The 13,285-nt window shown below is 51.6% G+C and overlaps 1 protein-coding gene across 1 annotated transcript; it reads right to left on the bottom strand.

Moving 5' to 3' along the window:
- Positions 1-1,160: 1,160 nt before the first annotated feature.
- On the bottom strand, positions 1,161-12,491 carry WDR66 (WD repeat domain 66; the record flags this gene model as incomplete). Its single annotated transcript, XM_010132200.1, has 11 exons — positions 1,161-1,288; positions 2,097-2,198; positions 3,397-3,625; positions 6,244-6,387; positions 6,590-6,680; positions 9,293-9,456; positions 9,648-9,762; positions 10,284-10,468; positions 10,778-10,951; positions 12,002-12,150; positions 12,244-12,491. Coding segments are annotated over 11 exons (1,729 nt in total), but the record flags the coding sequence as incomplete, so codon positions are not given.
- Between the last annotated feature and the right edge of the window lie 794 nt (positions 12,492-13,285).

The raw sequence follows: 13,285 nt of genomic DNA, 5'->3' as shown, positions 1-13,285 counted from the left end.
GTGGCGGTGACACTATGGCAGATCCTGAGTGCGGGGCCTGGCCACGCGCCCTGCTAGGCAAAACAGGATACTTAATAAATCCGTATTGTTCCTTTGCAGTGATTATAAGGTTTCTCAGTTGCAGTGATTTCCATGGAATTGAGCAGAGCATCTCCTCCGACACCAGCTCACAGAGGTACATGAACATCTCGGTAAACGAGTTAGACACGAGTTAGACACTTTGTGTTAGAGTTACACACGAAGCGATGCTCTGCTTTAAACTCCTCCTGTCACATCCCCGGCGTGCTGCAGTCACGGTGCGGCCAGACTCCTCCACTGCACCCGGTTGCACCCAGCGCACACCCGGCTGTGCGTGCTAACCGTGCGCTCACAGGTACTCTCAGGGTACTAGCAGCCAGCTCTGTTTAACAAACACTGCCACTGACAGGAGCGCTTCTTGAGGGCCGACGTTATTATTCAAATTGATGCTGAGGATGATGTAAAGGAGGAAGCTTGTTCAACAGCACTTCACTGATCTTTCCACAGCAACTTATATCAGCCTCATTATGCTGTTTACACAAACACAGCGAGATGCCGTCCCGTTGGTATTGCTCTACTAATTGGAACTGCTGCTTTTGGAAAGAAAAAGGGAGTTTTAAAGGCCAGCGTGGAAACCCGGGTTTAATGTGTACCACGGAATTCCTTCCTCTGCTGAGGTCCGGTGGATTTATAACTACAAATCCGCTCGGAGCCATCCAAGCATTTTGTACACTGTGTTTGTCGATGTATTTAGTCAATACAATACTTTTTACATTGCTCTTTTGCTGTCAGGTTTCACAAACAAATACCGTCTTAATGTAATGAAACATGGCATAAACCCACCCCAAATGAATTCTTGGAAGGTTCCAGCCAAGGGTGGGGTGGCCAATGCAAGAAGACAGTGCGGCAACTACTGCTTTGTCCTTTACAGCCACCCTGGTGTTTCCCCACATGGGTTTGATCCCACAGATTTGTGGCCTGTGCTAAACTGGGGGCTTATGCTTGAGTTCAATTAATATGAAACTATGTGACCTTTACTTTGTAATTAACACAAAATAGAAATCTTGCAGGTGTCCGAGGAGACTGGAGAGTAGGAACGAGTAGAAAACTTGGTGGCAGGTATGGTTCTGAGTCTTCGTAGATCAAAGGCTCATCCCTCTTTTCGTGTTCTTGTTTTCTGGTTCGGCAATAGGTAAGCCAAGAATGTCAGCAGCGAATATCTCTGCTGTGATTTCTGCTGGAATTTCTTCTTCAGTCAAAGCTGCTGCACCTGGAGAGCAGTAACATCACCACACGTTACACACATTACACACTTTACACAAGCCATGTAAAAATGGCTTTCTGGAGCGGCAGCGTTCACGAGCAGCAGTAAGTGGAGGGAACGCTTTTAAAGACGTTCAAAGTAATCATGAAAACCCCGAAGAACCCAGGGATTCCTAAGCCGCTTTGCAGCGCTAGGCACTTCTCTTCAGGAGCTGCACCTTCGCTGCGTGCAGCCCGTTGCCAACAGCCCTAACCAGACGCTGTTCTGGACTGGTGTGGACTGGGACATGAACGACACAGAGACTGGCGCTTGCCAGCAGTTCCAATTACAATGGGCAATGAATGCCGCTTGGCTGAAAACAACGCCGCGATTTGCTGTTCTAGGCTGGTGTAGACTGGGACATAAATTACGGATGAACGTGGTAGTTATCAACAGCTCTGTCACAATGGGCATTGCCGCCCGGATGAAATCAACACTGCAATTTCCATATTGTAGGATTCCTTTCGCCTGTGGGCTTTGGCGTATAAACCCTCCGCTGTGTGTTTTTAATTTCAGTTCCAAGCCAGCAGACAAACAGCAATGTAATCTTGTCAGGTCCCCGTTAGATTTCACTGTCCATTTATTTTCAGATACACCCATGCAACTGCTGCATGGATGAAGGACAATCTATAGCTCTGTGACTATTTTTGCCATCCTGCCTGAGCGTTTTTGACAGCTCTTGGCCTAACGGGGTGATGGGTTTGCAGTTTAAATTACTCTGTTTGGGAATTGAAGCGATCCTGCTTCTGCGCTGTGCGGAATACTAATCCTGTACCTGAGGGGTCGTAGGTGTCCAGTTCAGGACCTCCTCCTCCAGCATGACTGCCCAGCAGGGTGGTCAGACACTGTGCCAGCTCGTCCTCTGTCATATGCTCTCCTGCACACAGCAAAGCAACACCAGCCTCGTGGGTTACGGTGTCATTAGCACAAAAGCGAGGAGACAACCCGAACACGAACAGCGTACGAACAAAACAAGGACTGTTTGAAAGAGGGTTTGGTTTCTCTGAGATACACACATTGGCAATCAAAACACATCATCCCAATGCAGGAAAATGTTGATCCCAAGGAAAATTGTTGTTACATATTGTGTTTTGGGCAAAAAGATTTATCAAAGAGAGAAATTCTGATGCAGAAGGCTCTTTAAGCTACACCGCACTTGCAGGGCTTGAGCTTCTCTTCCCACCGAGGAATTCCTGGCACAGGGCAGCCCCACAGTCCGTGGCTGTGGCCATTTCCTCACAGAGGAGGCAGAGGAAGGTGCAGGAAGGTCTTGGTCTAGTACCTTGGAATAACTTGGACATGGCACTTGTTCCCAGTTAGTGGCTGGCTCATGCCCTGAAGCACAAGCTTATAGATCTGTTAGGAAACTATTCACGCTGATGTAGCTATTTATGGATGTTCACACCATCCCTACAAAGAACTCACGCTGGTCGAATCCTTGGTTTCCAAGGATCTTCGTGGCAAGGGGTTTTACCAGGTGAGGCACTGAGTAAACCAGCATTTCCCTTCTCCTGTTGTGCTGCTTAGCCCCGCTAAGTGCTCCCTGCTTCTACAGGAGGAGCAAGACAACAGAGGTTCATCATTTACCTCTCTACGGCATTGCCTATTTATACACAGCTTTACAGTGGTCTCCCTGATCCAGCTGGAATAAACCATCCCCCTTTCTCAGCCTTTCACACACAGATTCAGTCCAGGACTGACCAATTTCACCCCTCCTTTCTTGTCCACCTTTTTTTTCGGTATTACAGTACCTTTCTGGAGCCTGTCTGACTGGAAGAGCAAGCAACGGTTCCGATAAGGGTACACTGGAAGAAGGATACAATTTGCCAAGATCCATACTCATCGTTTGACAGACAAGGTACCTCAGGCCAGCAGAGCTTTCCAGAGCAGTAAAAGTGCAACTGAGACAACAGACGTGATTATTCACTTTAAAGTCTTAAGACAGGTGGCTCCACACGCCTGCCCCCGTTACCGAGCTGTGGTGCCAGATTAATTTTTTGCTGCAGTGAATACATTCCGAAATTGAAGGCAGAACTAGCAAGCATAAAACTAATATTAGAACAGAAATAACTCACCTCTGCACTGAAGCAGCAACAGTAAGTCTCCTCTGTCGATAACTTTGTCTCCATTCTCATTATCATAACCAAGAACCTGAAACGCTCGTTGTATTTCTTTCATTGACAAGCCAAACGCAGGTCGATGATTTATATAAAGTTTGATAAAATCCCCTAAATTGATTTTTGTCACTTGTTCTCCAGTATCCACATACTTGCTGAATTTTACTTCATTTATCATTTCTTCAATCTAAAGATCAAGACAAGACAGATTGTAAACTGGCCTGATGCTCTTCAAAAAGAAAATGTATAACGATCTCATGTGCCAAGGTACCATAATCACGCACTTCCTGGCACCACAGTCACCATGACCATATCCCAGTAACACGCTAGCGCTCAGCAGCTCAGCGCAGAACATGCCTGACGGTTGCGTGCTTGCTGTTACGACGATATTGGGTAAGGATGGGGCTAGCAAAACCTAGTTGCTTTGGATTTCCTTCTTTTTCTTACAATAGGTGCCCGGTGACTCTGCAGCTGGTGCCTTTGCTACAGCTGTGTCTCCACTCTGGGGACACTCTGGCGAACCACAAACCAGTAAATACGCCACCCCGCTACGGAAGTACATGCATGACTGTCCCCACGTAACCAGGCTGCGCAGAGCCTACACACACCCTGCCCGCCACAAGCCATCCTTCCCTCCCTGGCCAGACCCACATCTGGGGCAGTCCTGCCGCTGCACGAGCCGAGTTTGGAAGTTGCTCAGTGGGGCTGACATCTGGCACAGCTGGATCACCGGCCGTGCTGGATACGGGTGGCTTTCCTGAAGGCCGCTGCTGGGAGTCATCCCAGCTGGCAGCTGTGCAGATGTGTGTCCGAACGGCTGGACCTGCTCCGTGCCTTCGCTGTGCTCCTGCTCCGAGAGACAGCCCCTCTGGAGATACCCAGGCAGCAGAGAAACGCCAGGAGAGTTCCCCGTGCCAACACATACCAAGCTGCGGCTCCCTGGGAAGGGAAGCTGATGCAAGATCTCCCTGGGGAGGACTTTGCATTCAGCCTTGGGCCTTTGTCCTTGTGTCACAAGTTTTTCCACTGAATGAAGCCCGGGGAAGAGGGAAATCTCAGCCTTCTATTTTTCCTGTAGCGAATGTCACGGCAGGCAAGAGAAGTCATTTTCATTCAGTTCTGGCTGATGTGGGATTAGGTTTTGTATCAGCCTCACTGAACTACAAAAGAAAAACACCGATTCCCAAAAGCCCGAGCTGCCTCTCCTCCCTCCTGCTTTGCCTGTATTAAAACACTCCAGAGAGAGGAACTTTCTCTCTGGATTTTAGTACGGTCCTGCCTGCTTTGAGCAGCAGACTGTGGGTTGCCTGGTTTCACGACAGCTTAGCACCTCTGTTTCCGTGCCTGAAATGCTGTTTTCATTCTGGTTTGGGGTGGGGGGAGGTAACAGCTATTCTTCCAGAGGCATTTCCCACGGGAAATGTTCTTTCTGTCCCCAAGAGATGAAAACAAAATAACCCGAGGAAAAGATCTAACAGAGCACAAGGGGATAACACCACAGCTCGACACAAGGGTGAAGCAGTCCTGGCTCGACGAACATTTACTGGTTGCGTGGGCTCCAAAGCAAGTCTGTGAGGTGGTGGCTGCGGCAAAGGTCCTGCCTCCCTCCCGCTGGCTCTCCTGGCGGAGAGTACGCCTGGGCAGATGGGGTGGCACTGACTCACAGCACCATCTCAGCAGCCTGTGTGGCTCCTGTGCAATGGCAGAGGTGAACACGGCCTCCCCCGCTGCAAGACGAAGGGAGCAGAGTGATGTTCTCCTTCCCTTGGGAGAACCCCCTCCTGCATTGAAGGGCTGCGGCTGGTGCAGAGAGGTCGTTATTTAAATCTCCTTGCATCAGCTTCAGTAATTTATTTTTGTTCATATGTGCTTTAACTACCCTTTTGCCATGTTACAAGATTACGAATGAGGTTTGTGTACAATACAAACTGCCTTGTGGAAGCAGCCACCACAGGGGAAGCAGCAGCACCCTTATTAAATCAGTTGTCCTTGTCTGCTGTAAAATTTGAAGCTAAAAAGCTCTTGAGAAATGTTTGATAGCAAGCTCCACTGCTGCAACCTGCAAGTCAAGCTCAGAAAGAGCTTCTGCAGAGTTCATCAGTTATGAAAGAGCTTTAAGTTCCGTGGGAATAAAAGCTGCTGTCTCCATCTAAAATCATTCTTTTATCAGTCCCAGGCAGAACAAGAAAAAGAGCCTCTGTCACTGCCCAAAGGAGTGATCGCGTGGAGCTGGGCATCCCCAGCCGCACTGGTAACACATGTAGGATGCTCTGGCCAAGTCTCCATCTGACCTGGAGGGACTCAGCCCATGGCCCACCAACCACGTGCTGCATGTAAAGCAGCTCCACCATGAGCTGAAGTCGTGGAGAGACCAAAGCACACAAGGTGCTTTAGCCCACGGATTTTAAAATGCTGGAAGATGCTGCCCTTGGGAGCTGAAGGAAGAGCCATTCCTCAGCTTTCTCAGTTCACTTGCTGAAGAAACCCACCTCGGCAGTGGTGGGTTTCCACCTCCAGGAAGACCCTGAGGTCATCTTTTGTTGGACACTTCTGAACCATCAGGCTCCGGTTCTGCTCAGCCGGCCCCTGAGGCTGCCCAACTCTCTAGTGAGGAATCTTTACTTTGGGGGGAATTTGCTGCCAGGTTCTGACCATCGATGCAGACCAGGTTCAGCACCTTGAAAGCCAGCAGATATACTTCGGAGCCATCCTGCACGACAACGGTCAGAACCTGGCCCTTGGGGCAGCTGGTAAATACAATCAGTCTTGCTCTTTTAACAACAGCGATAAAAACAACAGACCAACCTTTTCCTCTGATGGATAAAACCCCATTGCTCTCATTACAGAAGGAATTTCCTCCAAGAGAATACGCGTTGACACCTGCCTGGTCTCCAGCGTGTCGATACCATGGCTGCGCAGCTGCACATAGTAAAAATAGTCTTCCAGTTCCTGCGAGGGATTCAAACGCAACACCGTGAGGTTCTGTCACCAACGGGCGCGGAAGATAAGGCTTCTGTTAGGATTTACTAACAGGCACATCAATGAGATTGCTGTCAAGGGCGAGCCGGACAGAGAATAAAGAAGTGTCAGGCCTGTATAAATGGATCTTAAACTCCAACCAGATGTGGACAGACGTGAGGAGCAGAATTACCCTGAAGAATTCGCCTTCTCTGCCGTCATCCAGAAGGTTGTAGAATGGGGTCAAGTCCTTCCCACCCAGGGAAGCAGCAGCATCCAAGGCACTGGCAGAAGCAGAGAAAAGAAAGTACAGGAAGGGTTCATGTGAGGAGAGATTCCACGTTTCCCTTTCTAGTCCTTGCTCACAGACACTTTCAATAAATAAATAAAACCCCTGGGCCTCAGAATTCAGGGAAGAAAAGCATTGCCTTGAACCGTGTACTATTTTATCATCAGCCTGCACTTCTGCGGCAATATTTCCTACCCAGGTTTTACATACAATAGCACAGTGTGGGAATTAATTATTAGTGAATGGTCCTCTTGTTTAGTGGAATGAGCACAGGGCGGGCAGCCAGGAGCTTTTCCATGGACTTGAGCTTGGTGTCTGGCATTTAGCTTTTCTGCTTCCTTATAGAGACATTGAGGGAGATGAATTAGCTAGATCAGCATTTGGAGCATGCAGAGAGGGCTGAGGCTTGGTCCTTGCAATAAACCACACAAACCTAAGCTCCCTGCTCCTTGATCTAACACATTCTTCCCCAATAACTCAGCACAGCCCATTACACTCCTTCCTCTGCTGTGACGGGGGGCTCTCGCAGGTGCAGGCTACCCCAAACTGAAAGCGTCTGGGTGCCACCTCCTCGTTTCAATTTCCTGGGCAGTTGGAGCTGAAAGAATCCGTTCGGCTTGCGGGGGTGAAAAAGGAAACCAAGCCTGGCAGTGCAATCATGGCATGGTATTGCCACATAATACCCCGCGCCTGGCAGCAGAGCCATGGCTTTCGCTCGTACCTCTGTAGCGCTGCTGCTGCCTCCACTGGGTTTTTTGCAACCTTCATGCTTTTTTCATAATTAAGTTACTTGGGTATTAAACACAGTCGAGATGCACAAGATGCCAGAAGCAGCAATAAAATGATAATTAGCTCATCAAGAGCTTCGTTCCCAAAACAAATTACATAGAAATTCAACGTTGCCTGGATGCTGGCCAACCATTATAAAGAAGGATCATTTATATTCTAATGCCTTCCTTAAAATGTCGCTTATTCTGACCCCCGACTGCTTAAGCCACACAAAGTGGAAAAGAAAATAAATAAGCCCATTGCTTTCCCACCCAGGTTTCCTTTGTTCTGGCACATGGAGGTGAGCTGGCTCAGCACCCTTTGGCCTTTCCTCCGAGCAAGCAGTACCTGCGAGAAATGTTTTACGCATGGCCAGCACGTGTCTTAGCCATCAAGCCTTTGTCCTGGGAAGGTGAGGGGCAACGGTGTTCCACAGGAGCGCTCCAAAAGGCAAAACCAGGAGCCAGGGCTACCAGCCAGTTGCTGTGGCATTTGCCAGAACCCAGGAGATGTGCTCTGTGCTAGGAGGGTGACAGGCAGGATAAAAACCACCCAGCCACAGCACCTTCCATCTTTTTCAGCTCTGACGCAGCTGTGTTCCCTTTGCAGTCCTTGAAGAGTGAAGGTGGAGCTGCTCCGCGCTGGCCTGGCAGTTTTCAGGGGGCAGCTGCCTGCTCCCTTTTGATGCACACCTGTATCTTTGGGGCGCCCACAGCCAGGCTCATGCAGGAAGAGCGCTCTGCCCTGCATGTGCATTGCAATGAGCAGCTTGGATCCTTGACACGCACAGGCACCAAAATATATATCCTGCCTTCGCCGCGTTACCCGCCTGCCACGGGGGAGCACGCGTCTGGCACCGCCGCCCGAGGGAGCTGGCAGAGGGACATGGCACGTTGCAGAGGAAGGCAGAGGAAGCCTGGCAGGATTTGTCACTGGTGCTCCGGGCCAGAGCCTGGAAATCCTCGTTTGCAAAAGCAGCCACCCCATTTACTGCAGTCCCTTTACTCATGTAACAAAGCTTTATAGGATTAAGGTAGCTTGTCCTAAATCCAGTCTTCAAATGCAGGGGGTTTTCCCAGCAAATGCTGGCCTATCCCATTTGGAGAGCGCGTTGGTATCAGCAGCCCCCCCGTAATGCTCCACCTGCAGCTCCTCCAACCCCCTGCCCGACTCCAGCAATCCTCCATCGCACTGGCCAGGACTGACGAGTCCGGCGCGATCCAGTCTGACCCCGCTGCCATGCCACCATCCCCAGCGTGGGACATGCCCACCGTGCTGAGCAGGTGCAGGTGCTGGACTAGGGCTTTTGGAGAGCCTGTGTGAACAGAGGACATGCGGCTCCGCTATGAATACACCCAGTCGCAGGCTGTGTGTCCAGGAGCTGGCAGTCCCCAGGGTGAGCAGAAATGCTGCCGGTCTCAAATCCTGCTCCTCCCATCGAGCGGTGGATCTCCTGCTTGCAGGAGTACCGGGACCTGTCCTCCACCCTGTAACCCCTCCTTGGCAGACACAGTTTGTTGGCCTGGTCATGGACATGGTGTTGTGGAAGGAGAATGAATCCGCAGGGCTTTGTCACCTGCCCCAAAAGGAGCCATGCTCAAGAGAGCCCTGCAGAGAAACTCTCCTCCTGCAGCACCCTGCGGTGTTGCCCCATCGGAGCAGCACCACCCTGTACACTGAGATAAGTGCAGAAATAACTGGGACACCTGGCTTTAAGTCCTCTGGGCACAAACAGAGACCTTTTAGGTCAAAAGCCCCATTCTCAGTGCAGATGCTGAGGCACACTTGCTTCAGCTGTAGAAACCATGACAAGTCTTTTCTCCTTCCTGTGGTACTCACTTTAGGTTGACCTCCCATTTCATAACGGTGCAGTCGTTTCCCCCTGCTGTAAAGACGTAGCGTCCATCATAGGAGTTAGCAAGGTCAGAGACACCATCCGGGTGGCAGATGAAAGCTGAGGACTTGTGGGGGTTGCCGTCGACAGGCAAAATCTGCAAGCCCACCTGTAGGAAAAGAGGGGTCCCACAGGAACGCTGCACGCTGGGGCAGTCGCGCATCCTCCTCCCAGGAGCTCACACAGCTCTCGGGCAGGACCAGCCTACGCGTGATTTTGTCTGCAGTGAAATTCCCCCCAGGACCACCACCTCGACAAGCTGGGGGTTCCTGTACAGCAGGGGCAGGTGGGGCTCCCTACCTTGTCCTTTGTAATGTACACCAGGTAGCGTTTCTGGGGGTCTGCAGGGCTTGTTGCTGGGAGGATTTGTATCTTTTCCAATGGGGAGCCATAGGTTGGTCCCAGAAGGGTCTTTCTAAAAGGCAAACAACATTTTCATCTGTTCCAGGGCTTACAGAACATTTCCCCCCTCTGAAGAGCTGCTGTGCACAAGGATGGGCAGATGCAGGGAGGTGTGGTGGGTGCAAAGGCATTGTACTGCTGGCTGAGAGGACAGGATAGGACAGGGCCCCTGGCTGGAAGGGACCACACTGGGGCTAAGAGAGGAATTCAGCATTCCAGGATCATTCAGTCGTCAGGCTTTGCTTGTGTGGGCTCCGGTCTCTTTAGCTGATGTCCCATTGCTGCATCTCAAGTCCAACATGCTGGGCACACCGAGACCCACCTGCAGCCCCAGCCTTGCCAGATGACACGCTAGTGAACAGCAGTGTGGACACAAGGATGAAGCAACCTGGGGGATGCTAAAGCCATCCCAAGATCTGCATCACAATGGGCAAACACATGCTCATGGGTGGGAGCAGGGCAGGCGTTAAACAGAGGAGAACATAGAGTCAGGATGGGGCTCCCAGCAGTGGTAGGCATGAATCTCTCCTCTACCTGCACATTTTGGTTGTCGTGTTGTAGAGCTTCATCTTGTAGCAGTTGTTGGCAGTGAGGATAAAGGACTCGGTGCTGAGCTGTGGGTACCAGGCCAAGCATAGGGGCACAGCAATCTGCTCTACCCGGTCCCTGTGCAAGACCACCAAGTGGTCCTTGCTGCTGCTGTTCAGGTCGTATTCAACCTGGAGGGAAGACAAGGACACACAGCAACTCCCCTGTGGTCTGCCAGCACCCTGGACCTTGTGGCTTAACTGGATCTAGCATCTCCCGCAGCAGCTGGGGTGAGCAGCCCACAGCAGCAGAGATTTACCCCTGAACCCTGGGCAGATCTGCCCTGGGGCTGGGCTGAGAAACAACCCTCTGTGATGGAGTTCGTGGGAAGAGGCTCAGGAGCTGTAGAACCAAAGACCGAGCCCCCCTCAATGCCCTTGTCCAGCCTCCCAGTTTAACCGCAAAGCTCCACTGCCCTTTAGACTCCCACAGCTACCTACCAGCTGCCGGTCCTCCCCAAGGCTCAGCAGCCTGGGCTCGTCGCTCTCTAACTGGACCCCGAAGAGGATGCTCCGGATGGGTTTGTAGTGGGAATACAGCCCTGCTAGGTGTTCCCAGCATCCGCTCCCATTTTGCCGGACTCTCTTGTAAACAGTCACCGCGTATTTCTCATCCTGGAACGACAGCGCAAAGGTCAGCAAGCCGTGATCCCCACAGACATCCCCTGGCTGGCAGCAGGCGGCTCGGCACATCCCCTCCAGGCTTAGCTCAGCCCTCCTGGTTTTGTGAGTCTCACCAGCACGGTCAGAGTCATGGCCAGGATAAAACAAGAGGTCGGACGGATTTGGGCAGCTGCTCCCAAAGGGCAGCACCGCAGCAGTCCTCGGTCTGGCTGGAACACCCTGGCTGGCTGGAGGACATTCCCTGCCATGTTCCTGTGGCAAAGGGGCAGTAAATTGAGTTCAATGACTCCCCAGAAATCACAAGGAAGATGCTCCCTGCTGCCCTGGCATCCGTGCATGAAGAAGGAATCTTTTTCTTTGTGCAGATCATAGAGTGGTTTGGGTTGGAAGGAACCTTAAAGATCATCTAGTTCCAACTCCCCTGCCAAGGGCAGAGACACCTTCCACTACAGCAGCTCGACTCAGAGCCCCATCCAGCCTGGCCTTGAATGCTTGCAGGGATGGGGCATGCACAGCCTCTCTGAGTGGTCTGTTCTGGTGCCTCACCACCCTCATGGTGAAGAACTTCTTTACATCTAATCGTAATCTACTCCCTTTCAGTTTAAAGCCATTACCCACCGTCCCGTCATCACCAGTTGCTGCAGCTTCTGTGCCAAACTGCTTCAACGCTGCCTCAACCCTTCTGCAGCAAGGTGTGGGACCAAGGGAACAACCCCCACTGCGGGGCACCAGCCAGGAGGAAATCCCAGCTCCAGCCCCTTCTACAGATGATGTCGAGCTGAGGCTTGTCTCTCAAGTTAGTGATGGGACACTGCCAGCAGCAGGTCTGTGCACAGGAGCGGCTGTGACTGGTGACGTTTTTACAGAATGACTCTTCAAGCCAGGAAAAGCATTTCAGAGTCACGAAGCTCCCGGAGAGCGACAGCCCTCCACATCACTCGCTCTGCCATGCCTCGCAGAATGACCTGTGATTCCCAGTCCCACTAAAAGCTGCACCATGAGCAGCACGTGTAAATCTCTGAGAGGAGAAAACAAGCTTACGGCAGTTGCAAGGTACTCAGAATCATGAGAGAAGCCGATATGAGTCACAGGACCACGTGAGAACTTGAACTCTTTGCAGCTGGACTGAAGGGAAATGGCATCAAGGACGTAAACGCTTCCATCAGTAAAACCAGCAGCCAGAAAATAACCTGAAAAGCACGCCAGAAACCTCTCATGACACCATCGCTCCTTCCGGGAAGCCCAGCGCTTCGCACACAGGGAGGGTGGTGAGGCCAGGATACCTTCAGGGTCATAGGACAAGCACCGGACGCCGGCCTCGGGGAATATCCTGCTAACGAGGTACGTGGTCTGCTGGTAGTCCCACACCTTCAGCAGCCCACAGCGACTCCCCACAGCAAGGAGCGCCTGCCGGGGGTGACAGGCGATGGCATTCACAGCTTGCTTCGCCTCTTCCATGACTTTTTCAAAGCTTGTCCCGTCTGTTGCAACATGGAGCACGGTTGCGTCAGAGGTTGAAAGTATAAAGTTCCTGTTTAGTGTGAGAGAAACAGAATTTGATGAATCAGACTAGCTGGCTCACGTCCCTCCAAACCATGTTACACATTACAGTCTCTTTTTGGCAGCTTGGCTGGACGGTCACTTCTATTTTGTGATATGCAATATGCAAATGCTTCTTGACCCCGGAGGCAGGTGGCACTTTGTATTCATGACCTGGTAAATCTCCTCAGGAAGACGCTGGAGCCGGTTCCATTTTCTCCTTGGGTAGGCAAGCCAGAAGATGAATGACATCTGGGTGGCTTTTGCCGTTTGCAAGTCACTGGTGTGTGAGACGGACAAATGAGCAATTGAAGACACGCTGAATAGTCTTTTCACATGTCTCCATGCCACCATTGTTGGGGGCTCCGTGCTGACCGTGCTGCCACGGACGAGGTCAGAGGACAGTTTCAGTGCCGTGCCGCAGACAGAGCAGCTGCCTGTCTGTTCGCTCAGCCGTGCCGACCGTAGCGCGGCAAAGAGGGTCCCGCCACATAGCTGGTGACGTGTAAAGCAGAATTAGACAGGTTACAGAGCAAAAATGGGAACCGTCAGTCTGTCTGAGGACTGGGTCATGAGGGTGACGAGAGGTCACGAGAGGACCACACGGAGATCTAGGAGCTGCACGGACAGACGCGCGTGGCTGCATCACGCAGGCAGCATGAGTTCAACGGCTGTTCCTTTGCTAGCTGGCCTGTGACAGCTTTCGGTTTAATCACATCTGGGCACTGACGGGTGCTGCACCTCTTGCACGCCTTCGCTGGACTCTCCAGCCATACCTGATCCCAA

The sequence above is a fragment of the Buceros rhinoceros genome, unplaced genomic scaffold, assembly GCF_000710305.1.
Source record: "Buceros rhinoceros silvestris isolate BGI_N320 unplaced genomic scaffold, ASM71030v1 scaffold34232, whole genome shotgun sequence".
Classification (NCBI taxonomy): Eukaryota; Metazoa; Chordata; class Aves; order Bucerotiformes; family Bucerotidae; genus Buceros; species Buceros rhinoceros.
This window is presented reverse-complemented; position numbering and strand designations above follow the sequence as displayed.